At 37.1% G+C, this 26,997-nt stretch overlaps 1 protein-coding gene across 1 annotated transcript in view; it reads left to right on the forward strand.

The window, feature by feature from the left end:
* Window positions 1-26,795, forward strand: part of TMEM26 (transmembrane protein 26) — a 39,227-nt gene extending 12,432 nt beyond the window's left edge. Inside the window, exons 2-6 of the mRNA XM_046649349.1 lie at window positions 3,772-3,850; window positions 7,941-8,051; window positions 10,051-10,271; window positions 19,677-19,753; window positions 22,729-26,795. Of these exons, the coding sequence (XP_046505305.1) occupies window positions 3,772-3,850; window positions 7,941-8,051; window positions 10,051-10,271; window positions 19,677-19,753; window positions 22,729-23,153 (913 nt within the window). The 3' untranslated portion in view covers window positions 23,154-26,795. The remainder of the gene's footprint in view (window positions 1-3,771; window positions 3,851-7,940; window positions 8,052-10,050; window positions 10,272-19,676; window positions 19,754-22,728) is intronic.
* Window positions 26,796-26,997: the final 202 nt, after the last annotated feature.

Below are 26,997 nucleotides of genomic sequence, written 5' to 3' on the forward strand. Positions count from 1 at the left end.
ATGAGAACTTAGCTGTAATGACATCCTCAGAGGTATAAACAACTTCCCTTGATTGGAGAAGTCTTAAATAGGTTTAGTTTTGAGAATCACAGTTTAAAAATAGGATTGATTGTAAGTTATTTGAAGAAACAGTCTTCTAAACTGGTATCCTCTGAGTCCTCTTTAAGTGTAGGTACCGACTATGAGGCTGTGAGTTTATTTGCAGAGCTGAGCCTAGAAACGGCAGCTACTCACAGGCACTGAGCGTGTAAACTATCAGACCCGTGGCACACACTGCCTCATTTAATCTTCACAACCACCATATGAGGTAGATATTAGTATGTCCATTTTATAGATAAGAACATTGAGTCTCAGGGAAGGTAGTGAATTTCCACAACCCTGGAAGAGGAAAGAATCAAATTTGGCTCTCGTAGGTTTGTGAAATTTCTACTGCAGTGTAACAATTCCTCAGGGACACAAGGAGCATACTTGCTCCTGAAATGAGAATAAAACGGCCTTGCAGAGGCCAGTAGCCTCCATTCACTCCTTTGCTCAGTCCTTCCTTTATTCATAAATTCAGGCATTCAAGCATTTAAGCATTTGCTTAGTAAGCATCAATTAAAGACTTAGTAAGACAGCTGATATCACTGAGGAGAGGAAAAGATGAAGGAAAGGGAAGAGACGCAAGACTCAGGATCTGCCTTCAAAGAACTTACGTTAGGAAAGCTAGGTCTTATATACATATAACTATAAAACAGTGGAGGATGTGCCAGGTCATAGGTAAACACAAGTTAAGATTAATTCCTGCTGTGCCATTCAAATACAGGCAGGATTTTCATGGTTAGAGATGTAAGAGGAGGGCATTCCAAAACAAGCAGTCATAATTTGGGGGGACATTTGCTCTGAAGCCTTTTCAGAACCTCTTTTCTCAGATTAACCAGGCTGAAGGAACATGGGGCACTTCATTCTTAACAGGAATCTGTGGTTAGTTAAACAACATATGTGCTATATATGACTGAAATTTATTCATCATGTCCAAAATAAAATCTATTCATACATGTTTTAATGCTTGCCTAAATAATGGAGATTTTACTTTCTCCATAAGCTTTTTAAAAATTTCAGTTGCACAACTACCACACCCTGCTACTGGGCATTAGAGAGAGAGGAAGGAGAGATGGAAGCGCCTGGTTCTCGTCACCTTGTGGTACTATGCATTTCATGCTAACTCTCGCTGGAGGCCATTTGCAATTCCAGCAAATCCTCTTAGGTGTAGAGCTAAGAGGTGGGAAATATGGGGAGAAAGGCTATGGATTAATTCTTGGGCCTTCAATGTGATTCTTTCTTTGAACTTTCTTTTCATTTAGATCAAATAAATTTAATAAAGAGAGATTGAAGTGAGGGGAAACTTTCCAAAACATTTCATTTCTTTTTGTTTTTTGAATACACAGTAGATTGCAACTACTGAGTTGCTCAGCTTGTAGGACTTGCTAAGGGAAGTGGAAGGGGAAGTGGTGATAAGACTACACAATGGAGGCTTCGAGTATCAGATTATGGAATTTAAATTTTCTGTAATAGGCAACCCAGAAAATCTTGAATCTTGAAGTTTTTTTGTTTTTGTTTTTGATATAATCAGATACGTTGAAATAGAATGGTAATTTGTTTTCCAACTATAGAAATAAATCTTATGCATAGAAGATGTTAATGGTTATTGTTTGTTTTATTTTTAACCTCTTTCAAGAGCTAGTGTATGTTCAGTCTATGATTTCCCTAGATTATTATTCTATCAGTACTGTTAGGGGAGTTAATCCCAAAATTAATCCCAAAAGAGTCAACAAAATTGAGTCCAGCCAATATTTGCCATATCCAAACAGACATTTACGTATTCCAACTGTTCCTCTGACTAGAATTCATTTCCTTTCCCGATTTCATAAAGCAAATATTCTCTCCTGATATTTCCCTTGACATGTAAGTTCAAAGAATTAATTGTTCCTTTTCTTTTTAAGAACATGCTCAACATGGGGGCTTTCGATATCTCTCTGCACCCCACCCATCTTCCAAGTCAGATTTTAATAATATCACAACCCGTAACCTTTTCTTTCAAAATTTATTTTTGCAGGAAATTAAAGGGGGGGTGGTGTCTATATTAAATATTCATTTTTTTTGAAAGACCTCTCTTTTTCCTGCCCTTTCTCTCTCCCTCTCCCCCAGAAGTTGAAAGGAGACATGAGTGAAAGGGTTAATAGACTTTAAAAAGTCCATTCTAAATGTTCTCTTCCATTTAGGTTGGTTCACTTTTCTCTCCTTGCTTATAATAATATGGTTTAGTACTATTTCATCTCAAATAACTCTATATGTTGAACAATTAGCATTTCTATTTTTCAGGCCATTTTAAACCATCATGTGCATACTAAAAGTATTTTAATAAGATTAGATTGACTTACAATTTTGATTTTGCCATGGTCTACAAAGCAGGAGTCCAGCCTAAAATAAAATAAAATTTAAAGAGATAAATTTGGAAATTATATTATTTTTATCTTATTTCAAATTTGTAAGGACATGTTTTCATTTCACTATGTCCCATAATAATACTAATAATAGTGATCTGTTATGGAATGCCCACCTCTGCAAGGCACTGCTTTATAGAAAGTGTAATAAAAACCCCTGTGAGGTAAATGCTGACTGCTGTGGACTGAACAGTGCTCCCCCCAAATTCATATGGCGAAGCTGTAACCCCCAATGTGACTGTATTCAGAGATAGAGCTTGTAGGAAGTTATTAAGGGTAAATGAGGTCATAAGGTTGGTGTCCTAATCCAATAAGATTGGTGGCCTTATAAGAAGAGAAGAGAGAGATCTCTCTTTCTCCTTGTGATGTGAATACAGTGAGGAAGGACGCAGTGAGAAGGTGGTTGTCTACAAACCAGGAAGAGAGCCCTCGCCAAACTCCAACCATACCATACTGGAATCCTGATCTTGGACTTCCAACTTCTACAACTGTGAGAAAACTAATTTCTGTTGTTTAAGTCACCCAATCTGCAGTGTTTCGTTATGGCAGCCCAAGCCAACTCATACTGTGACTGTCCCCGTTTTTTGGATTAGGGAGCAAAGAAAGGTCAATGGCAAAACTGGCATTTGAACCTGAGTGTGTCTGACAACAAAAGCCCACTGTTTGGATTGCCCTCTGAATTTTGAGTCAGAAAATAATGAATATAGGTAGCTTTTTAAAGAAATACCAAACCTGTCTTCTGTTGTTGTTTGTTGGTATTTTTATTTTTAGTGGCTTTAGCAGATACACATAAAGCCAGTTGATTTTGCTTATTCCTATTCATTATCATCCGATTTTTGTTGCCCTAGCAGGAGTCATTATTTGAGCTCTCAGAATTCCAGGTTAATATTAAAAAATGTAGCCAATCTTTCTGAAATTGCAATGTTGAAAGTCCAAGATTTACTGTTGCTGTATTTGCTTTTTGTAAACCATATTAAATACAAAATATCCAGTTTTGTGCCTGAAACTAATTGGCAGTGTCCCATTAAACCATATTAAAATTAACATCTATTAATTGGATTAGAAATTCAGTGAGAATGACAGCTGCTAGTGCCTTTTACAGTTACTTTGTTTCTCTATAATCCATATGGCAGAAATCACATAGTGCTTTTCTCTCCATTGAAATAAACACTTGAGATAAAAAGGCTTGACACAATGTGGTCAGGGCATGTGCATTTGTTTCTCTTTCTTCCTTTTAAAAAATTTTTTGTAAAAGCTAAATTATCTTTTTTTCCCTCCTCTTTCACAGGTTCTCACCAGCCATATTTTTATATCTGATTAGCATTGTTCCATCATTATGGCTTCTTGAAATGCACCATGAGACCCAGGTACGTCCTTTTGGAAAGCAGGAAAGTGGAATATTCCAGCAATAAACTACTTTCCTATTAAAATCCAGTTTGTGTCAGAAATCTACTTTTCTAAGGGACTGGAGTTATCAAGCATTGAATAAATAAGTGTCCATCAGCAAAAGGAAGTGAATCCATGATCTGTCAAAACCAATAAAAATATTATATTTGTTTAAGACTTAAGATTATATAATTAATTAACAATTTGCCTTAGAGAGCTTGTTCCTAAGACCCCTCTCCAATATACTAGAGTTTATTTACATGAGGGGGCTAAAAATTTGGTTTTAATTCTTGCGGCTTCAATGAGTTTCTATATTGTGCTAAGAATGGGCAGGCTTCAATAATCTAACATCCCATAAAATGACATTTTTAGGAACAACAAAAGGAAGCCCCATCATCTGTGTTCTGCTATATAAATAGAATCAAACTTGGAGGGGCTATTTGAAATGGTCTGTCTTAAAATACAGGCTTCGCAGATTACAGGAGATTCACTTTTGAGGGTCCCATGAGCTGACTTAATGAAAGAAGAATTCTACTCTAGAGCCCAAAAATAAGGGTAAAGCGTCCCAATGGGACCCACCATTGGGAAAGGTGAGATCTATGTATTAGGACCACATTGACCTAGAAACTAAACCGTGGCTTCCAGTAAAAGTCTCTAATCTATGTATAGAGAGAGGTACTGACTTTTAAGTGAGCTGCCTCTTACATGGGCAACCCTAGGTAGCAGGTTCTGGGCTGGATTAATGCTCCTGAACAACCCCGGGAAGGCGGTTCGTAAAGTCCATCCAACTCCAGCCTGGACTTCACCTCTTCAGGGTTCAGATACAGGACCATGTTTTATGGATAAATTGTGGCTATGATATCATATTATCTTATTACCTTCATTGATAAAACTCTTTGGCAAGATCTGTGAGAATATGCCCCTATACAGGTTTCTTTGCTACAGTTAGTCATTCTGTAGCAAAGTGAAGCTTCTGATATGTTTCAGATATTCAAAACTTATCTGGAAAGTACTTGCTCCAAATTTTAGGCACACAGAGGGGAATTTCGCTCTGTGCACTATTTTTGAAGAATTCCACAAATATGTACCAGTAAGATAGGCATGAAGAAAACATTTGTCTGCCTTAAATCTCCTGCTTAAACAATATTAAGGCCATATAGGCTATATCTATGCCTGTGGCAAAAGTATTTTTTTAACAGCAGGTTGGTTGGTTCAAGTTACCAGGGCTTTTAAAAACTGTACCATAAGGGATTAGGGAACTGTTTCAATTTCCTTACTGCTTCCTCCTTTCAGCGGTATGGAAATCAGCTCTGGTGATTTGAAACCTTTTTTTCCTCCTGATACAATTCTATGACATGGCTATCCTCCACAATAACAATTCATTTCCGCAAATGCCTTTATAATACAAATGTGTTGCACAGTTAATTGATATACAGGTCAAATCCCATTACAACAAATAGCATGCAACCAAAAGCTCTCTTTTTAATAAAAAAAGATTTTTGAGCCCCGGGCAGTACCTCCCTAATTTTCATACTACGAAAGAAATTGGACTTTTAGCAGTAATGGATTTGACTCGTTTTGACACCGAGAATTAAAATGAATGCCCAGAGACTGAACTGGGCAGAGTGGGCAGAGACGGAAGTAGAAAAACGAGAGAAAGAGAGGCAAAAACGTACTGGTATTGTGTTTAAAGAGATAAGAAATGGCAGAATAAAGGGAGGTTTAGCAATTCTCTTAGTCCATTCATTCGGGAAATTTTGGTTGGGATAATAATCACTTTTCTTCATATAGTCCCTTTGTTTCAAAGCATTTTCAGAAACATTTTCTCATTTTTGAACCCAACGACTCCACAAATTAGCCATGGTTTATATATTTCTATTTTATAGGAGAGGAGCTGGAGACTCAGAAAGGTTAAGTAATTTTCTCAAGGCCACACAGCTGATCAACATTTCTGGAGCTTAGAACCTAGGGCTTGATCTCTACTCCGTTAAGCCACACTGCCTTTCTCAATTATGTCTTCTGTGTTTTAGAGGAGTTTGCGTCAAAATCATCTGAATTTTTCATGACAGGAAAGAGTAATTTATTTTCCTTTCACATTTTCCATTTATTCTGCATCCTAAATGTTCTACCCTATGACTTGGCATTAGGAAAACATCCTGAAGACGCTTCTCTTAGATGATCAATTCCTGAACCTGGCTAGCTCTACATGAAATGGAAACAAATGGATATGACGACAGTTAGGACCTTAACTCTTAGGTCCATTGATGGAGTGGCGTAACTAAAGCAATGGAAACTTTCTGGTCTTGTTGGTCTCACAGTCTGGTTTGATTCAAAGGAATATTTTTAAAGCTAATAAGAGTTTTTAAGACAGAGCTCATGAAAAGGTGGCTTGTTGGCACCCGCATTGTCTAGATGAACTCACCTTTACAATGCTGAATGTAAACAGTATTACCATGAAAACAACACAAGTGAGGTTAAGCGTTAGGTTTTAGGAGTCAAACCAGTTGTTCTTTGCGGTCTTAATGCAGCTGCCACTTGAAGGAAAGTCTCATCAGTTAATAACAAACAGAATTACAAGAGTGGAGAGGGACTCAGGTCGTAATGTCATAATGTGGACTACAAAGCTGTTTGCTACCAAGTTATCTCATACTACAGTACAGATAACTTTGTTTTTAAATAACAAGATGGCTACAGATTTTTAGTGTTAACGATGTAAAAAACATATCAAGGTCATCACTTTTAATAGACGATCTGCTTTCATGCCTGCAAACAAAGTGGTCAAAGTTTGTTTCCTGTTGACCATTTGGTTCTTAGATTGTCACAAAATTACTCTGCAATGAGGTTTGTTGCTTGGTTCAAAGATTTAATTTTTTATCTTCATTATCTTTTCTTGGAACCTTAGTCATACCAAAAAAAAAAAAAAAGTGCAAACAGCTGTATTTTTGCTCTTAGAGATATGGCACATGGCCATTTTTCTTAATTATTCTTGTCATTCCACCCATAACACTAGTTGTTTTGATGAAGGGTAGAAAAAATAGTTTCTTGACAGGCTTTCTTTTCTCCTTTTTCAAGTAGTTCATAGAATGACCGACGAAATATCTAGAATAATTAAGAAAAATACACTTCTTACAGCTGTGACATTAAAAAAAATGTTTCCCTCTAAATCCAAATGTGTGCTCATGGATGTGTGGTGGTGGTGGTGGGGTGTGTGTGTATATGTGTGTGTGTGTGTGTTTGTGTTTCAAAGGTATGTTAGCCCTGCAGATGTTTAAAAAAATCTTCAAATTTTTTGTTACACATTTTTTTTTTTACCCAATTGTAGCCAATAATCATTGGCTACAGTTACATTTTCAAGTGCTGCCCCTTTTCTCTTTCATATACTTTTTTCTTCTCTTTCTCTTCCTCAGATTCCCAGCAACTGGCTGGATAAAAATCTTGCACAGTTTACTCGCAGAAATGTACATGCAAAATGAAGGAACAAGAAGGGAAAAAACGTCATTTATTAGGCCTATGGTCAAATTTTCTATAACTTGAAGTGACTTCTAAATACAATAAAATGTATCTTTTGGTGGATGAACATGTTAATTTATTTAGTTGTTACAGTGCTTACCAGGGTAGATTTAAAAGTAATTGGATTATCTGCTTAAGCAAGATGGTATTTTAGATTAAGAGGCTTCAGGACAAGAAACAAACTCAGAGTGAAAGCTTTGCTCAGGATCATACATGTTTTAATACTGTCATCTGTTGTTGGTTTGTTTTACAATTGTTTCAGGGTTCAAGAAAGGAGCCCCAATTATCAATCCATAAATTCTACAGCTCTCCACAATGAGCTCAGAGAGTCTGCATCCTCATAGACTTGTGGAAAAATAAGATATGTATAGTTGACTCTCTTCTCTTATTAATTGAAAAGTGCTTTTCTATCTCATGCCTATAATCTGATTTTTGGAAATGTTTATGCATCCTGTTGAAACTCCATATATCTGCTTATAATCTCTTAGCTACACTGAAGCCATTTTAAACTCTTCCTATTATGGTATTTTTTGACATATTGCTTTTTTACAAAATTCTTAGTATTGCAGTAGCCAATCTGAAGGAATGTCACAGAATACCAGCAGCAAAGAAGACTTCAATCAAACTCTGATGTCGAGCGAGCAAACCAATGCAGCGGATCTCATTAGGACGGTAAGAGCTTTTCCCTTGTATACTCGAGGAGCTAGCCAATCACCTTTTCATGTGTTGAGGACAACGTTCTCTACAGCTTTCAGCTCACTCTTTCCTAAGGAAATTTGCCAATTGTTTGTTTGGCTCAGGAATTTGCAAAATATTGTATTTTTTATATTTATTAAACTTATTTAACATGCCTAATAGGCATATATATCTTGTATATATTAATAGATATATTTAGCTTGCAGGTTTAAGGAACCTTGATCACTTAGGACAGACAATATATGCATAAAGAGAGAGAAAGGTTTGTGAAGGAATAATATAACTAAAAGATCCGGATCTGTCCTATATATGTTTTTAGGTGTTTATATTAACAAAATAGAGAAGGTTTCCAGCCAAAATAGAATCACTTCTTTGTTCTTCACATGCCTGATATTTGGCAAACTAACCATGGCCTCTCAGAAAGTGATACACAAGAGAGACTCAAGACCAAGACGCCCACCATGGAACTGTGTTTGTGACAGTAAGATAGGTTATTGATTCTATGAGGTTTAATAGAAGTAGCCTTGGGTTCTAGTTCAATTTCCAATCACAGTTTGTGAATACCGCTTTGAACAAATCACTTAATCCCTCTGTGTCTCAGTTAGTTATCTGACAATTGAAAATATTATTTGCTCTGCTAGCATGCTCCCTGTAAGAATTAAATAAGATGTATGTAAAGTCTCCTAGAAGAAATATAAAGAAGTGTGCAAATGAAAGCTTATTGATCTTCATGCATGGCTCCAATCAAGTCAGCATCCTGCCTCGCCTTTTATCTGCCCTTCACCTTTACATTTGACTTTTGCAAGTGATCAAGAGGAGTCAATAGATTTTGCACAAACGTAGTTAGATTTTGTGTATAAATCAGTTGGAATCACTATCCAATCCACTTGCACCATATGCCCTTGTAGTCTTTAAAAGATCATAACCTTTAAGGCCCAATAATGTACTTTAAAATTTATTTAGAAGCTAAGTGGTCAAGAGATATCATCCAGAATACATGAATGGATGTAAATTTTTCTGAGAGTCCAAGAATAAGGACAGAATAAAATTTGAATTCTAGCTTTTTTTTTTTTTTTGCCTTTTATTTTTTTAAGGTATGCTTTTTTTGGTGAGGAAGATTGACCCTAAACTAACATCTGTTGAAAATCTTCCTCTTTTTTTTCCTCCCAAATCCCCCCTACATAGTTGTGTATCATAGTTGTAAGTCCTTCTAGCTCTTCTGTTTGGGATGCTGCCACAGCGTGGCTTGATGAGTGACGTGTAGGTCTGTGTCCAGGAACCAAACCAGTGAACCCTGGACCACTGGGGATGGAGCACACAAACTTAACCACTGCACAACTGGGCCAGCCCCTAGCTCATGCGTTTTTGAACAATACGTTTAATATTCAGAATAAAAATAATAACTTTATAGTTATTCTCTTTCTTTACATTTAGGTAATGAATAAACATTTTATATATTTTCTTATTTGCTATAGTAGAGTTTTAAAACAATAAAAAACAAAAGAGAAGATTTGTACCACACTAAAATATTCCCAGATGAGGAAATTCAGACTTGAAATCTCTGAAAGAAAAATATGGGAATTTTTAGTGATTTTGATATGGGATTTAACAATATTTGCTATGTGTTATACTTTGTTACAGAGTATAATAAAATGAGAAATGATCTTTGAAACACTGTAAAATTGACTCTTTAAATATCATATGGCACAATCCCGCTAGCAAATGTAAGGTTTAAATTACTTCTAGTTACAGAGCTTCCCCATTTTAAGGACCACGTTAGTTGTTTTATGCTTTTTGGTTTTCTTCAGTGTTCAGTTGAAAAGAGTTTTACTTTCTTTAGTAAGTGAAGAATCATTTTCTGAAAATGACCTTCCACAAAATCTAACTCTTGATTGAAAGGCATGGTGAAGAAGACCTTTCTCTCCAAGGTGGCAACTCACAATCCTTTTGTCTGTATGACGTTTCTCTTCAACAGGCCACAGTTTTTGTAAATAACTTATCTACCGTATGTGAGAAAGTTTGGACTTTGGGACTCCATCAGACATTCTTGTTAATGCTAATAATTGGAAGATGGCTTCTACCCATTGGAGGCGGGATCACTCGGGACCAACTCTCTCAACTTCTCCTTATGTTTGTGGGGACAGCTGCGGACATTCTGGAATTCACAAGTGAGACCCTAGAAGAACAAAATGTGAGGTAAGCAGGCCCTGCAATGACAGACCTTCTTTTCAAGGACAGGCCCACACACTCGTCTCTTCATTCTATCATTTACGTTCTGCATAAATAAGGATTTTCAGTATATCATATGTCCAGTGGTAGAATCATAGAATTTGCGCTGTTCAGATATACATTACGTACAAGCCCAGTTTACACACATATATATATTATGTAACAGTTTACATATACAGTTTATATATAAATAGCCCAGTTTATACACACACACACACACACACACAAAGAAAATTTCTGCTAAAGAAAAGGGGCAAATAATATTTCTCATGGGTCAGGACGGAAAAGCTCTGCATGTCTGTGTGACCACAGGTTAGGTGGGGCCATGGTTATCTGAAAACCTTCTAGAGGCGGAATGACTATCCCTAGGTCCTCTTTCACATTCTCCAGTGTCGAGGAATGTAGCCAGTCAGATGATTTCTCTTCCAGAGCAGAGCAGGGCTACAATTCCAGGAAAGCACCTAGAGGAGTCGTGGAGAAATCTCTCCAATACCTAGCTGGGGAATTACATTCCCTGGTGTGAATGGCAAATTGGGCAGATTAGGTTTTATTTTACTAAACTTTATTTTTTTAGTCAGTTTTGTTCAAAGTGCCCAAAGGCTTTCCTGTGTAGATGCCTATAAATTAAAACTTATTGAGTTGGTACTTTTATTTTTGCCACAAGCAAATAAGCTCAGAATCCATGATCACATCTGTTTATGGAACTACTTTCTTACCTTTAGGGATTTAAGTCTCAATGCCCGAATGTACTTTCAGCTTGGCTTGTTTTGCGCTGTGCTGTAAAAATAAATTGCAATGAGGCTGGCTTTTAATACTACAATTTACTCTGTGTTATGTTTCTCAAAGAGTGAAACATAAAGCTGAAGCAAATACACTAGCTTACTCAGTAAACTTAACATCCCAATTATAGCACAAAGCATATCTGTAACCATAGGTTACCTTTACATGATAATTTTCTGCCTCATTTATACTCACTTTTCTTATACCTTATTAAGTAGACATAGAATTTTTAAAAGAATCCAATCTAAGTTGATTCATTGTCCTCAAAATAATTGATTTTAGTTTTGTAGCTTTAATACCTTACATTTGGTCAGTGCTTTACACTGTATAACAAATGTTCAGATACTTTAGGACACTTATAATATGATGCAGTTACAAGAAAAACATGAAGAAATCATAACCAAGCACATAAAAACAATAAACAACTACAGACACAGTGATGGGGACATGAGAATATAAAGATGACTAACTATACCTACACAGAAATAAACACTTTCATGCTAAATATCTAGAGAGATGGGAGGGGTATAGGGCAGGAAATGGGGTATTCAGGAAGGACATATCATGTGGACCTGGTAATAGAACGTGAGAAATGCCAAACTCAGCTATTTGACTGTATGCTTGTTAGGTCCATCCATAAGTGACACCAAGGGGCATTTTATAGATCCCTGTTTGCCCATAGGTATTGAATATTAAATAAGTTAATGACTAGAATCTTGATTGCCCAGCAAAAAAAAAGCCTTTGTAAATACCGAGGTATTCATTCATTCACCAACTATTGATTGATTGTCTAGTACGTGCCAGGCAATGTGTTGGTCAGAGACTGGGGAGCAAATGGTGAGCAAGTGATGAGCAAAAGGACACACAGTCCTATCCGGGCCCAGGCAATTTCCATTCAGCAATTTCCCCTGCCACCTACAAATTAATCCAAATGTTGCATAAATCTTTTTTTTTCTTATTTTAAAGTATTTCTCATTTAACATATCATGTTCCAAGAATGAGATTGAATAAATTATGCCATGGTTTTTGTTTTTCAATTTCTTTTCAAGTTCCATGATCTCAGACTGAAGCCATTTTATTTTTAATATAACTACACTGTGCCAGTGACCTACTGTCATCTCTACTCTACTCCTGCTTGTGTCCATCTCTCTCAAAGACCCCAAAATCAAGGCCCAGAAAGAACTTAGAGATTTTTCTCTCTCCTAAAACCCACCTCCCAAGCTCTGATCTCCTGTCTTCTCTTTTCCTCTCTCATTTCCTTTCCTATCTCCCGTCTATACTGCAAGAATTGACACTACAAATGTCCTTGTTTTCAAAGGTGACACTTAAACTCACCTCCCCTTTGACTTCAAAGAGACCATCAGTCATGAAGAATGAATTTAATATACATGTAAAAGATGTATACATCTAATAGAAAAAAGAGTTACTTCCTTGTAACCCACTTAGCATTGCCTAGTTTTACCACATTTTATTTTCTGTTTTATTTTATTCCATAAGTTTGGCTGATAAATTTAGGAGAAAGCCTGCAATGATGGCTATATCACAGGATGTTTGCCTCTCCTTCTTGCATCCTGGCTAATATCTCAAATCTATTTTTTTTTAACCTAAATAAATTTTCTTCCTTATGCTCACATCGAAGTTCATTTGCCTAATTCTTAGGAATTTACATGGACTTGTGAGATGCTGTAAATTTGTCTTAATGCCTTGACTTTACACACCATAAAATTCAACTGCTGTGATTCCATGGTTCAATTATATTTAGTGAATTCATAGATTTGTGTAACCATCACCGGAATCCAGATACCCGTGGCTGTTTGCAGTCAATTTTCATTTACACTACAAACCCTAGGCAACCACTGATATCCTTTCTGTCTCTATAGATTTTCCTTTTCTAGAAATTTATTTCTGCTAAGGTACATCTGCTAGCAACAAATTCTCCTAGTCTTTATCCAGAAATGTTAAACACACGTTTGTTTTTCATGTTTGAAAAATAGTTTTGTTATATATAGAATTCTTGGTTGACAGTTTTTACTTTGGCATTAGACATATATCTCATTTTACTGCCTTCTGGCCTTCACCATTTGTGGAGACATTAGCCATTGTTTTGTTGTTACCCTGTACACAAGGAGTCATTTTTCTCATGCTGTTTTCAAGATTTTGTCTTTCTCTTTGGCTTTCAGTGGTTTGACTGTGATGTGTCTAGGTGGGGATCTCTTTGTCTTTAATCTTACTAGGACTTTGTTGTCCTTCCTGGTCTGTGAATTAATGTTTTTCCTCAGATTTATAAATTTTCAGTCACTATTTCTTCAACCATTTTTTCCTCTTTTTCCATTCTCTCTTTCTTCTTCTGGGATTCCTATTACAAATATGTATGCTTATTTGTGTTCCGTAAGTGTCTGAGGCTCTGTTCATTTTTCTCCCGTCTGTTTTACTCCCTGTGGTTCAAATTTAATCGTTTCCATTGATCTATCTTTCAGGTCATGGATTTTTTTTTCTTTTACTCTCTCAAATCCATATGTAGAGTCAAATTTCCCATAGTTTCAGTTCTAGAATTTCTATTTAATTCTTTTTTGTAGTTTATATTTGTTTCTTCAGATTATCTATTTGTTGAGTCATTGTCATCTTATTTTTTTTAATTTATGAAACATTGTTTTCTTTCATTCTTTGAACATATTTTTAATAGTTGCTTTGATGTCTTTGCTAAATCTAACATCTGGACCCCTTTGGAGTCCGTTTCTATTGATTTTTGTTTTCCTGAGTCACACATTCCTGTTTCTTTGCAAGTCTCATACTATTTTGCGGAAAACTGGACATTTGGATTACAATTTGTAGCAATATATTGTCTCCTGGCTTCCCCCCCAACCCTCGAGCTTCTTCTTCTTGCTGTTTTTTTGTCTCAATAAATTGCTTGAACTTAATCTGAGTAATCTATCTCCCCTTGGATTGCAGCCACTGATGTCTCTGCTCTGTTTTTGTATTTGTTTTTTAATTCCTATTTTTGTTTTTAGATTGGAGTCATACCTATAACTGCATAGGTCATGGTCAGCCAATGATTTGGGCAGTGTTTGTGATCAAACACACTCTGAGCCTTGATCACTTTCACCCTCTGCTAATGGATATGTGTATGGGTTGGATAGCATATTCAAAGTTCATAAAGCTTTTATATATACCTCAGTTTTTAATTTCCACTTGGCCTTCTTGGGTCTTCCCTGCACATGTCTGACATACATCGAAACCTTATCTAGCCCTTCTACAGTTCTCTTAGTTTTGGACTCTCTCCATTAAATTTCAAGTTAGTCCAACCGCTCATCCCAACTGGAACTGCCACCTCAAAGTAACAAAGCTGTGGGCTTTCCCATTTGTTTCCAACCAAACTCGTTACTTTTACTGACCATACCCCTAAGCATGGGATTTCACACTCCACTGCAAATCAAGTCAGCATGCTAAGGGGTTTCTGGTTTTCATAGCCATGTCTTCCTAGTAAAACTACCACTCTGGCTGACCAAGATGACCTTAACATTGCCCTTAGCTTAAGTAAACTTTAGAAAGGTTTACTCCCTAGTAAGGCCTCTGATCTGCTTTTCCTTAGAGTATTTACTTCAGAAAATTTGAAAATGTAAATTCTTTTCTGCCCCTTTGAAAAGTAAGTCTTCTCACAGACTCTCTCCAGTTTTACCATCCAAGAAGGTCTTTCTTAAGGACCTAGGAGCCATCCCTTTGAAATGTGATCATCAAGAAAGATGGCACCCCTATCTCCCAGTCTCTTTGGGAGGATGAGAGCCTAATGTAGATCAATATCAATTAGCAAACACGGATGGCCTAATCACATTGACCAACCTTTCTCCTTAACTGTCCTCTAGACTCTCCCACTAGCTCACCCCAGTGCTTAATTCTCCTGCCTTTCGTTTCAGTGGGGATGAATTCAATCTCACTGTCTATTGCAATAGTCTTATATAAAGCTTTCCTTGCCTGTTTAGCTCTGACTGGTGCAATTTTTCTTCGACATAGCCAGCCTGGTTGGATATGAGAACAAACATCCCATGGGCAAGAATGTCTCAGACTCCCACTCTTTATAACTGAAGTTCTATCAGCTTCTCATAAATAATTGTTACTCAACTTGTTATTTGCCTGTGGTTGATTTCCAGAGACCTGAAGTAGTTGTTTTGGACAATTTGTCCAGTGTTATGTATGCTTTTTGGGGAGGGGATTTGCTGATCTTTTCATTCGATGACAGCTACCCTCCAACATTTTAAGAGATTTGAATTTCAGTGTCCGTGCCAGGAAGAGTTAAATGATTATTTACACCTTTGGAGCTCACTCTATGCAGTCTTTTTGTGAACACAGACCATTTATTAAAAGGAAAAAATTCTGTTCCTGTAGTGTTACTGATCCTCCACTCTGAGTATTTGACCACACAAAGGAGAATTTTCCTCTTTAGCCTGTGTTTTCTTTTTACTTAGCTCTTTTTGCTTGGTGGAACGTTTCTTCCAGGCTAGATTAATACTTCATTTTCTTTCTTTCTTTTTCTCACTCTCCTTTGTTTTTTTCTCTTCTCTGAAGGGGTTTGTTGGATGCTCTTTTAAAAGCTAGATGAATTCTATCCACTGATTATCTCTTATCTACAGGAACATTTACACTTCCAAAAAGAAATACTTAAGCAAATTAGCAATGTATGACTTTATTTTTACTTTTCACCCAACAGATTTGGTGCACTGAGCTACCAAATGCCAGTCTTTTATCCTCCCAGTTTTTCAAGTAGAGAAGTGTTACTCACATCTATAATTATTCTCCTCAAGATCTTTTGTCTCTTTATAAATAGAGTCCATTGTCTGCTTACATGCTTCTCAGTTGACATTTATGAAGACAGATTACACGTGAGAAAATGGGGAGAGACAATTGGGGAGATAGTTACACAATGGAGAGAATGTTGGATAAATTCACTCCAAAATTCCTTCACAAATTTTGAGGGTTTGCCATTTAAGCTTAGTGATTTACATTCTAACGTTTAACTTTCCTAAGTAACTTTTACCATCTGATTTAATAATACAAATTGTTTCTGCTTCAAAATTTTTCTGCCCTTTTTTCCAAAGTTATTTTTGACAGCTCTACTAATATGTTTCTCAACAGCCCCATTCTCCCCTATTTTGTGTGTGCCCAGATAATACTTGGATATGCAAAAGACATACATTCATTATTCTAGGGTTAGAATTTGGCTTATTTAGGGCTAGGGTTAGTTTATTATTTATCTCTATTTTATACAATGATGAAATTAAAACACAAGGAATTTAAGAAGTATGTTCATATAATAATAACAAAAATACTACTAGTAGATAAATATTTATTTATCACTTGCTGTATTCCAAGCAGTGTTCTAAGGGTTTTAATTATGATAAGTTATTTAGTCTTTACAGTAACACAATGAGGTAGATACTTACATTATTACCATTTTGTATACTGAACAGTGGCAGTCAGGAGAAATTGAGAAAGTCTCAAGGTTACATGGTAATAAAAATAATAACTAACGTATAGTGATCTACCATACTTAGTCTGTATCAAGTGCCTTTCTAAGAGCTTTGTATGTTTAATATATTTAAATGTACTTAATAAAATTATATAAAATCCAACAGTTATTATTATTGTCATCCTCATATTGAAGATGGGTAAAACAAAGCGTAATTACTTATTCATATTTGTGTAGCTAGTAAAGGATCCACTTGGGATTGGAGGCCCACATCCTATCTCTCTGGAGAGGACCGGAGCTGGTATTTGAACTCCAATAACCTAGGACCAGAATTCATGCTTTACCACTGCTTTCTGCTGCCTTGCAGACAAATTGCACATGAGTTTTTGGTAGAATTATTGAAGTTTGAGATGAGAAGAAACTTCAAAAGTGACCATCTATTGAAAAATCTATTTTACATCTGTTGCAAAATCCTATCCAAAATTTTCTTACCAAGTTTTTGTCCTGACTTTCTTTGAAATTTTTCACTAATAGAGAATGTAATAACCCCAGGGGCAACTCATTCTATTTTGAGTTCACGTTATTAGAAAGTACTTTCCTCTATTGTGATGAAATTTGGATTCTTATAGGTGCAACTAAAATCCTTTGAACCTGAATTGGTCCTCTGAAGTCACAAGAAATAAGTTTAATTCCTTTTCTACATGATAACTCTTTAAATGTAGGAAATAAGACTTTTAAGGAATCTTCTCTAGTTTTCAGTTTCTTGGACTGTCCTACATATAACATGGCTCTGAGTTCTCTCATCATCCTAGTCTCTCTCTTTTGGACCAAAAACTTTATAAATGTTTCTCCTAAAACATGAAGCACAACACATAATATTTCAGATATTTTCTGAACTTCATAGAATAGAGCAGGGCTAAAACTTTCCATTTCCTTTATGGAAATAGTATAATGTCGTGGTCAAAAGTGTGGATACTGTAATCAGCTATCTCGTTTTGATTTCTGCTCCCAACACTTATAATCACATTGCTTTGGACAAGTATCTTCAACTCTCTAAGTTTCAGTTTCTTCACTGGCCAAATAGGGATAAGTGTACCTACTTTGAAGAGTCGGTATGAGAATGAAGTGTGATCGTGGAGTTAAACACAGAAAACCGCTTGGCACATAGTATGAGCTCAGAAACCGTAGGTAAAATTATTTAAAAATTCAGGCACTTATTTAAGATCTACTATATATAGACATTGATATTGCAAAGAGGGAAAGTTACAGACTGCGTTCCCTAGGCATTTCCACTTAAAATTCTAGACTTTATACTTCTTGTGAAGCAACTCATGATTACATTTGATTTTGGAAATTCATAAATCATGTCACACTGTGGACTCATAATTAGATAACAGTAAGGGAAAATCCCGAGCCATTTTTATGGCTGCTGCTGCGAAATGCTACCTCTCCTATTCTAAGCCACCCAGTTACATCCTGTCAAGATCTTTTGGGATCCTGATTGTGTCTTTGGGGGTATTGGTTTCCTAGCCCAGCTCCATGTCATATGTGCATATGAGAAGTCTTCCATCAGTGTCGGCGACCAAGTCATTGATGAAATGTGAAGTAGAACGGAATCAAAGTCAGAGCCTGAAGCATCCCATTAGAGAGCTCCCTTTGGGGAGTCATTTCGCAGTTAGGAATTCATCTAACAGTACTCAAACTCAGAACATTTCTTAATCTTGTTAATAAGAACACTATGGGAGGCTTTTTCATAAGCCTTGTTTAAATCCAAATGTCTATTCCTAATTTATATATCATTACCTGCCTGGCAATCCCAGCTCTATTTTGAAAAAAAAAAGGAAAGAGAGAGAAAATAATCTTAGTGGAATGCAATTGTTCTTAGGGAACGTCTGCTGATTCCTAGCAATTACTGTCTTCTTCTGTAAGGGTTCTCAGAAGTCTTTTAAATAATCATTTATATAGTCTAACTAGGGATTAATAGTTAATGTGCCTTTTGTAGTTTAAGATATATTTCTGCCTCCTTTTGAAAGTTAAGACTTCCTTTTTTTTCTCACCAGCCTTGTCTCCACCAGTAACTGCCAAGACAGATAATGATGGCTTAGAAATCTCATTTACAAATTCTCTTGGAGTTTTCAGATCAATTTTTTCAGGGCCCCAACACTTGAAGCACTTAAAGATATCCCTTACAATCGCGCCATTTGGTTTGGTTTCAGTTATTCTTCCCTGATGCTTTTCTATTCCTTCCCAATCTGAAAATCCCTCTTGACAAAGAAGTTGGCAACAAAACCTGTTATTACACCACTAACCTCAAATTGATAACTTCCTTTATATTTTTGCTAGAAAAAAATAAAGTGACTTTGATGCTTTTTTAATATCCTCTGTATTTTTGTAACCCCTATTCTTTCTCACTTTAGTCTTTGAGACCATTCTCCTGGGTCTATGATGTTTGTATATTTGCGAAGTATGGGCCCTTCTTTTGTACACTCAACGGTTCCTTCCACAAATATTTTTGGAGTGCCAGGCACTGTTCTTGGCACTGGGGATACAGCGGTGAATGAAACAGACATATTCCTTTCCTGACATCCTAGTATCTAGTGTAAATCTGTGTTTTGCATTTATCTCTCCATTTCTGTTCCAACCAAGGATAGTTTTCTTTTACTTGCTGGGCTTTTAATTTTTAAGCATCATCTAGCCCTTTTGAGATGGCTCTTTAAAGAGTCTCAGGATCTTTGAACAATTTTCACTTTTTCTCCTTGAAATTTCTCGAAACTAGCCCTCTGAATGTCCAGGTCAATGTCTAACTTATTTCCCAGCGTTTCTCTCCTACAATGTTTCTATGATTTTATAAAACTAAAAACAGCAAAATGGGCTTTGCCATAATTCACACAGATGTTGGCACATGTGCGGTTGGGTTTTAAGTCTCAGATTTCTTGTTTTTCACTTCTTTTTCATTTTTCCATTGTAATCATGCATGGATTTTTCATGGATCTCTTCTATCACCAAGACATTTTGACAACTCTCAAGAGTTTTATTAGGGTATACTCAAATATAAGCAAAAGAAAATATTTCTCTTTTCTGCACGTTATTGTATTTTTTATTACTAATTTAAAATGTTGTCTGCATTCTAGGAATAGCCCTGCACTGGTCTATGCCATCCTTGTTATTTGGACCTGGAGCATGCTGCAGTTTCCACTTGACCTGGCAGGTAAGGATGTTGATGTTTGCTCAAAGAAACAGAAAATTACAGCTCTTGATTATAAACTGTGTTAAAGTTAAGGAGGCATTTGAGAGGATATCATTTTCATCATTTTGAATTCTTGGTGTTAGTTCCAGTTCAGCTTAGAAGAAAAGTAGATTGAAACTTAGGAAAGCCACCAGCAGCCCCACTCTGGTACATGGTGAGCCTGAGATAGTTGGGTGGATAAGAGCACAGCTGTACTTTCGCAGCATACAGTGCTTCCATCACTTATGAATTATAAAACCTCTTGCAAATTAGATAATGCATCTGCACCCCGGTTTTTCATCCATGAAATGAAATGATAATCATAGTAGCTAGGGTAGAGGGCCCTTGTGATAGCTAGATAAGACATAGTTTGGAAAGTACTCAGCACAGTTGCTGGCATATGAATGTTATGTCTTGATATTTTTAAGAAGTCATTTTCATTTCTTTGTCAGACCCATGCATTAGAACATCAGAGGGAGTAAGAGCAGTTTCAGTGCCACATGGAAAATTAAAGTTTTCCTCATACTGGCCCTTGAAATCCCATTGGTCTTATTTATTTATTTATTTATTGCTTAGGAAGATTTCCTCTGAGATAACATTTGTGCCAACCTTCCTCTATTTTGTATGTGGGTCACTGCCACAGCATGGCCACCAACAAGTGGTGTAGGTCCGTGCCCAGGAACCGAACCTGGGTTACCGAAGTGGAGTGCGCTGAACTTAACCACTAGGCCATGGGTCTGGCCCCAGGTCTTACTTTAATAAAGACACAAACCTGTAGGACTTTGTGAGAAGTAAACTGTTTTCCAGGAATTTCATACTAGTGATGATCTAGAGCTGCATTGTCCAATATGGTGCCCACTGGCCACATGTGGCTATTTAAATTTAAATTAATAGAAATTAAATAAAATTAAAAGTTCAGTTTCTCAGTCACACTAGCCACATTTCAAGTGCTCCATTGCCACATATGGCTACCATATTAGACAGCACAGATAGAGAACATTTTTACCATCACAGAAGATTCTACTGGACAGCATTGATCTGGAGTCATCCCATACCTTCTAGATACCCTGGAATTTTGATTTGGCAATTCTCCTGGATGCCACTTTACTCTGAAGAAATTCTAGGATTTAATCATTACATTTTCCTAAGTCTGCCTTCTTTTTTATGGCTTCCTTCCTGATGGCCTCAGGATTAGAATTAACCCTAGGACAGGGATATTTAAGTTTTTATGCCACTTTTTGGCTCACTTTGATAGGCCCAGAGGTTTCAGAGGGCATTTTAGACCTCAGCATCTACTTTCTGAAACAAAATTGTCACCAGAATAGATTGAAAGAGTAGCTGTGGCTTTTTCAGAAATACCAAAAACCCAATTACTAGTTAATAATTGCAAACAAATATATGCCAATAACATACACACACACACACACACACACAGAGTTTGTCATAATATGCCCTAGAAGATACTCTATACCCATTGATCAGCTGATGTCTTCTGACAGAATATTAGGCACCATCCCTTTAGATGTCAAATAAGAGTCCCCTGGGAGTCATTTCCTGACCCTCACTTCTTAGGAAAGGCTATTATCAATCTTATGTTAGTTTTTCTTTTGTCATTCACTCTGCTGGTCCTCAGCCTTCCATATCTTGTGGTTTATAGCCTTGCTAAGAAAATTTTTATTTAAGAAAGAAATTCTATAAACTTTCAGGGGTGATAATATTATGCAGCTGTTTGTAAAACAAAGACCAAATGTTACTTCTGACTAAATCACTATTGTATTTTCCAACAAACAGTACATTATGTTCACCCATTTCAAAGCAGCTTCATAATATTTGCAGACTCCAGTAGACGAAGGCATTCTTTGTTTGAAAACTCCAAATGGAAGCCTTCATTATTATAAAGGGATTATTTTCTGCCCTTAACCTTGAATTAAGTTAACGTTTTAGAAATTAAAACAGAAAGGTTCATCTATTGATTGGATCGCCTTTTGTTTAACTGGAAAATCCGTAATTATATCCAGTCTTTCTTGTAAACTGTGAAACAAAACCATAAGGAATTACACAAAACAAAATAACAATGGCATTTATTTGGCCTTTTTTCCCCCCACCATTAGAAAAATATGTTTAACATGAAATGAGTTTGAATTTGAATATAAGCGCTTGAATTTTTGCAACACAGTTTTCACATGTGGCTGAGTGAGTCAACCAGTAAATAGGTAAATCCCAAAGAGAGGATCCAGAAGGATCTGGGCCACGTATACTCTGTTCTGTCTCCCAAAATTAGTAGTCAGGTAAGTCATTTATTATTCCAAGGGAAAGAGGGAGTGAGAAAGCAGAGAAGAGCCAGGCGTCTTACTCTGAAGGAAGCAAAGAGAGCCGGTGAATATGGGCTTCTCTCCTCACAGATATCATTGTTATCTCAGTTTTCAAATGAGGAAACTGAAGCCCAGGCAGGTTAAGTAAGTTGGCCAGCATCTTGCTGCTAGAAAATGAGGGAGCCAGGAGAGGCAGCCATGCTCCTTGACTTGAGGCCTAGCGCGTCCATCTGTGCTGCCTGCCGTCACTGCAGACCCCAAGGGCAGACATGCTACTTTCTTTTATTCTTTATTTTCTCTAGTCTAGTTAATTGTGCTTTCCCCAGTGTGAGGACTAGAAGGTGAATTTTTTGACGTGGATATAAATTAGAGGACTGGCTTTCTTTGATGTGTTTTATTGGAATTATAAATTATTACCAATTTTGAATATAAAATGACCAATTATGTTAAATGGTTAAGCGTGGTTAAGGGTGATGTGAAATCTTAAGGATGGCTTCGCCTGTTCCACCCAGAATTCCATTACAGAATCACTCCCAGTCGTTGACTAGTGTAGCAGCCATTGTTGATGACTTGTCGTCATTTCATTCTGTCTTACTTTCCCACATTTCAGAGAGATATGTTAACTGGTCTGTCTTGTGTTTTCAGTAAAGTACGTCATGTGCCCCTTGTCTGTGACATCGAGGGGATTCCCCAGCCTGTTCTTTTGCCAATACAGTGCCGATCTCTGGAACATTGGAATCAGCGTCTTCATACAAGACGGTCCCTTCCTAGTCGTGCGCCTCATACTGATGATCTATTTCAAAGTGATAAACCAGATGCTGGTGTTCTTTGCGGCGAAGAATTTCCTTGTCGTGGTGTTACAACTCTACCGCTTGGTGGTGCTGGCGATGGATGTCCGTGCTTCCTTTCGAAGTCAGCGAGAAGGCCTGAAAGCACAGCACAGTCGCCCAAGTGGCCCAGCCGAGAGCGGGGCCTCACCCGGAGACTGGGAGAGTGTTTCTAGGGAGGGCTTGGCCTTGCCTTTGCGGGCCTTGCCAGACACCTCCGAAGACTCTCACCCCACACCGTAGTTATTTATTGACAGCGGCATGCAACTAGAACATTCGACTTTCTGGTTCTTCCTACAGACAGAATCTCCCTCTCTCTCTTTTCTTTTTATAACCTTGGCATATAATAATGTTCAAAAGAACAACATAAAAGGTGATCTTAAACCAAAGCCAAGGAATTTTCTTTTTTCAACTGAATGTAAAGAACTTTGATTAGTGGCTACGGCTACAACTTCTGTATGTTGCTATCAGATGTTATAGTTGTTCAACGACTAAGTGATTTGTTTGTCTTGAACTGTTTGAAAAGCTGTGGGCAGGGTTACGGTGACATGCCCTCCAAAGGTTTAGTGCAGACAAACCGTCGCGGCCGTTACCTGAAAATGGAGAAGCTTTGAACTTCGGCTCTATTGTCAGACTATTCTCATCTGATCTTTTCTGCAATGTCCCTCTGACATCAAAAAATGTACATTCCGTGAATGCAGAACAAATGAAGGGAAAAGTGCCTTTAAAATTACCTCACTGTGGGCTGGAAGCAGTGAAAATCTCTGCTCAGCTTCCATAGCATGGCGAGCCTTGTTCCTCGCTGCACAGATCTTGCCAGGAAAATCATTTTTCTGGGCTGATGTGGTATGCTGTCATGGCGCATATGCTCTTACAGAAATTTTATTGCTTTTGGCTTGGGTACTGCAAAATTCACAGCAAGCCATTTCGGTTACAGATCTACTGGTTGTGAGGCAGGAAATACTGGTAATGCTAGGAAAGTCACAGTTTCCACTCCGAACGTGATTTGCGGTATTCGTCAGTGTTTTTCTCCACTCCGCTTTGCCGTCTTCTGTATTGCCAAGTTGAACTCCGTGGGTTGATGTAAGGAAGCGCTGAAGCAGTGAAGAAAGGTGTTTCAGGCCCTTTAAGTGTTACCATAGTTTCTGGGGTCTGCTGGCGGTCTTGGAGCTCCTCTGAACTGCCACTACCGGAGATGGCCTTTGGTCTCAGGGACGATGTTGGTAATGGCGGCTCGCATCAGCCCTGTCCACGGTCAACAGCCCTTGATTGGTGACGGCGGTTAGAATATGCCACAGCATTGTGGAAATCAGGAAATTGGCTTTTCTTCCCTGCATTAAGATTTCATTTCCCCAGGATTGAAATAGCCATCTTTTCCCTTTATATAGCTCTGTACTTTCCAGATGGAGGTGATTCAGAGCCTTTTAAAATGATTTTTGCTTTTAAAGATACAATGTGAAAATTTCCCCGGCCATCTAGCAGTAATGACACGAGGCAAACACTTTCAAAACTGTTCTTTTAGAGTTCAAAGCATAGTTCCTCCTTGTTATTATGCTCAAGAATTCAAGGGAACTTTAACAATAAGGCAGGGTATGACCTTAAATTGGATGTGACCTATAGACAACCAATTGGAACAATTTTATCAATAAATCTGTGCGACATGATATCTGTTCAAAACATGTGATAAGAAGTTTCATGGGCAAATTCTGTTTTTATACAGAGAAATTACTATTTTCCAACTAATGGCTTCTTCAGTGCCTGATATCATGTTTCTATTTCTTTCTTGTCTTCCTTGCCTTTCTAATTTTAACAATATGATGATGGTAAAATTACACGTGAAACTAATGGCATACATTTATAATTTGCCATAATAATTTTATGAAAGTTAAGATCAGAACATTATATTTATATAAAGAACTTGACAACTTTTAAAAGCTTGTTATTTAAAATGCTTAGCAATTGAAAGCAAAGTAATAACTGCTATTTATAAAACCGCCTCAGCAGAATCTGTTTTTATGTTGACTGTTTTACGTTGACTGTTTTCCCCCACAACATGTATGTGCCGCTTATTATTACAGATTTGCTCATGGCATACTTTTCATGTTTTAATTTTTTTCTTCCAGGAAAACAAACATTGAGCCTCTAAAAATAGAGGAAGTATAAAGTAGTACGGCTGTTGCAAGGATATTTTTAAATGCTTTCAAATCTGAGACTTGGCTTGGCTTCGAGAATGAGCTTCTAGTGTTTAAGTATTTTGTAATTAGCACTCCTCCAACCGCTTGGGAAATAAAAAGTCCAGAGTCTAGCTTTCCTCCGAGTGCCAGAAAGGCAAAGAGAGCCCAGGACCAGCTCAGCAACTAATTGCGGCAAAAATAGACACATGCTCTGCAAGGTTTTCCAGGAAAGTCCGCTAAGCGCAGCATTTGCGACCCTGACTGCCCCTACTCCCACTCCCTGGGACTCACTGTTTTTAGAGCAGAAAAAAATCTATATTCGTTTAGTTTATTTAAAAGTAAAACCCAAGTCCAAGCGGCATCCCTAGGACCCCTGATGAAAAGTTCAAACTGTATTCAGTTAATTGTATGTTTTTATTGTCGATTGTTCACGTTGTAATGTTTGAAAACATCCAAGGGTTCGCTCTACAGTGGCTAGAACAGCAGTTACCTCCCAAATGCTGACATCCTGGGATTTGCTTCCATTTTATTTGTAATGAGATAACTGACCCAGATCATCTGTGTAATGTGATGTAAACCATACCTCTCTCCTACCCTCCACGGACACACAACACGCCAATCCCCAACCAGTGAAGAATGGGGCTTATTGGTGGTTGTTGGTGCTGTTGTTATTTGTTGTTGTTGTTATTTAATTGCTTAGTTAAAGCTCAATCAAATGTCCTTCCTAAAATCACATCATTCCACTGGTGAGAAAACACAGTATATATACGTGTTTTAACGATGCTGTGTAGAAACACACCTCAGAGAACCATCTTGTGGGTTTTCTTTACTCTTATTGACCGAATCTCAGAGGACATGACGACAGTGCAACATTAATAAACTATCTTTGCCTTTGATTATTCTGTTAATTTTTATTTAAGCTATAAAGGATCATATAAGAAAATAAACATTTGTGTTGGCCAATAACATTCTTTCTCATCTTACAAGAAGAAGATTCTTTCATAAATTTATCGGTTGGCTCTGTTTGGTTCTACTAACATGTAGCAACACTTCAGGCCTTTTAAGACCAGAAAGATTTGGCCGAGAAATATCAAGATTCAGTATTGTAATGTTAATTGTTAAATCATTATTTAATAGAAACTCTTCGAAGTCCTGGGAGGGCATGCATTGTAGGTGCACATGCTTTAGGATTTCCACCCAGGTTTCAGAGTTCAACACTGACCCTGTTTATCTTTGGCATTTAATCTCAATGATTCTTTATCAACTTTCCTGCTAAAAGAGAGAAAGAATTGCAAGGCCAAGCCTCTCTCCACCTTCATTGTACTCCAGTGCCAGAAAAGTGAGGTTGCTGAAATATATTGCAGACCCTCAGAGATGGAAGTGAAAAACCAAATAGTCTTGAATTATAAGAAAAGAAGAGACTGTTGTTCTAATTTCGGACTTTGCTTTTTACTTGGTGGACATTCTGATCCACTCTCAGAAACATCTGATTTGGGGTTACACCAGGCAGCTGGAGGATGTTTATAACTCTGAGGCTTCAAATAACTTTCCATATCATGAGAGTAACTTTAAACAATGTTTGAATAATCAACTGCTACAGCCATATATTTTATGGGTGTCCATCCTCCGGATCTTTCTTTCTAGATGATTTTATAAGAATATTTTCTCTGAACTATTTATATTTATACTATTTTGCTGTGAATGACCTTTGTATTTTATTATAAACATTAAATTGTGTACAACTTTATCTTAATGCCTGTTTTTTTTTGCCTGCATTTCTCATCTTTGTTCTTTACTGTAATTCATCTCATTTAGTTTTTAAGCTCTGGTTTAAAAAAAAAACTGATCTATTTAGAATATGACTAAAGTGGCATTTCAAACTGGTGAGGAAAGACTGACCAGCTTTATAAATG

Source organism: Equus quagga, chromosome 2 (assembly GCF_021613505.1).
Source record: "Equus quagga isolate Etosha38 chromosome 2, UCLA_HA_Equagga_1.0, whole genome shotgun sequence".
Taxonomy (NCBI): domain Eukaryota; kingdom Metazoa; phylum Chordata; class Mammalia; order Perissodactyla; family Equidae; genus Equus; species Equus quagga.